This window comes from Cynara cardunculus (assembly GCF_001531365.2).
Source record: "Cynara cardunculus var. scolymus isolate 2C chromosome LG 15, CcrdV1, whole genome shotgun sequence".
NCBI classification, from domain to species: domain Eukaryota; kingdom Viridiplantae; phylum Streptophyta; class Magnoliopsida; order Asterales; family Asteraceae; genus Cynara; species Cynara cardunculus.
In genome coordinates, this window is record NC_037542.1 from 18,733,045 (window position 1) to 18,734,471 (window position 1,427).

General features: G+C 39.0%; 1 protein-coding gene across 1 annotated transcript; it reads right to left on the reverse strand.

Moving 5' to 3' along the window:
* Positions 1–612: 612 nt before the first annotated feature.
* LOC112528648 lies at positions 613–1,224 on the reverse strand. Its single transcript, XM_025139669.1, has one exon. The coding sequence runs from the start codon at positions 1,222–1,224 to the stop codon at positions 613–615; it is 612 nt and encodes a 203-aa protein (XP_024995437.1).
* Positions 1,225–1,427: the final 203 nt, after the last annotated feature.

The following is a 1,427-nucleotide window of genomic DNA, read 5'->3' on the forward strand; positions in this document are numbered from 1 at the left end:
TAAAATACATTTTAAAATATGTAATTTGGTCCATAAAATACACTTAAAAAAAATACAATTTATCATAATTTGTTAAAACCAGAAATTAAATACGAGCCAAAATCACGAATTACAGTGACCAGGTTTTATTTTTGACAAACCACATGGAACAAATTTGTTGCTTACTCTACTAATTATCTTGTTATTATTTATGAAAATTAGATGTCTCTTTGTTTGGTACAAAGAAATTAGATTTGAAGTCAATTTATAAGGTTATAAAATTGTTGGTCTATCAATTACTTTCATCGCGGTTTTAAGTTGATTCGAATATTTTAAAGCTCGTATGTCGGTTTCAGTTATGGCGCATTACAACACCATAATACACGAGTAGTTCGGATACGAGTTGCGTCACAACCAAAAAAACTTAAAATAGACATTTTATAACCTTTGTCCAAACCGACAAGTAAATAAGTTTACATTTCAACATGATCCCAACTCGTTCGTATCAGAGTTAAAAACAGTCGTGTAATCTGCTAATTGATCATTATACAACTTGTTTGAAGGATCGAGATCGAGATCGAGATCGATTTCGAAACAAAGTTGCTGACAAAGTTTTTGGTGCTAATTAAGTAATTACATCTCTAAAACAACATCTTTCTTGGAACCATTTCTGCTACTGCTGCACAGACTCCATTGATCTGATAAGACCGCAGAAGAATTACAAGAAACAGCGGCTTCGTTTCCACATTTTGCCACGGTTCTCACATTCTCAATCAACTCCTGTGTTCTTCCATCTTGTGACAGTATCTCCAACAGCTGTTCTGGGCTTATCACCAGCTTCACCTTCCAAAATCCGCCATTGTTTCTGGAGCTACAAGAGCTAGAAGAAGACGAGGAATACCCATCTGTGTACGACCTCTTGAACATTCGACGGCTGTCGAACGACATCCGGTAGGGTGCAGGTGTGTTTAGCGGGAGGCTGTTGGATCTAACATGCCCTACCTTCATTCCTCTTCTCTTATCGAGTGGAAGAAGATAGTAAGAGTTTCCGGCGACCAGAAACTCATGGTGAGGGATGGGTTTCCAAAAAAGATCGTTTCCCCGGAAAATCCCATGGCCGGGGAACTCGTCGATGATGCATTCTGCAGTCACGGGGGAGTAGAACTCCATGATTCCACCGGCGGAGTTGATGACCTTGATAACTGGATCATTTTCCGGTGACCCTCCAAAGAGACAGTTCCCCATGATTTTGTTGAAGGGATGATGAATCGAAGTATGATGATATTAGGAGGGAGGGTAATGATGAAAAAGGAGGGAAAGTGAAAGGTGGTGGTCGTCGGTGGGATGCTTCTTTAAGCTTTCTTTGCCCGACCAATCCCATAAAGAATGAAAGGCAGCTATCACCATATTTTATTTTTCCAAATCTAGAATTTATCGACACTTTGAAG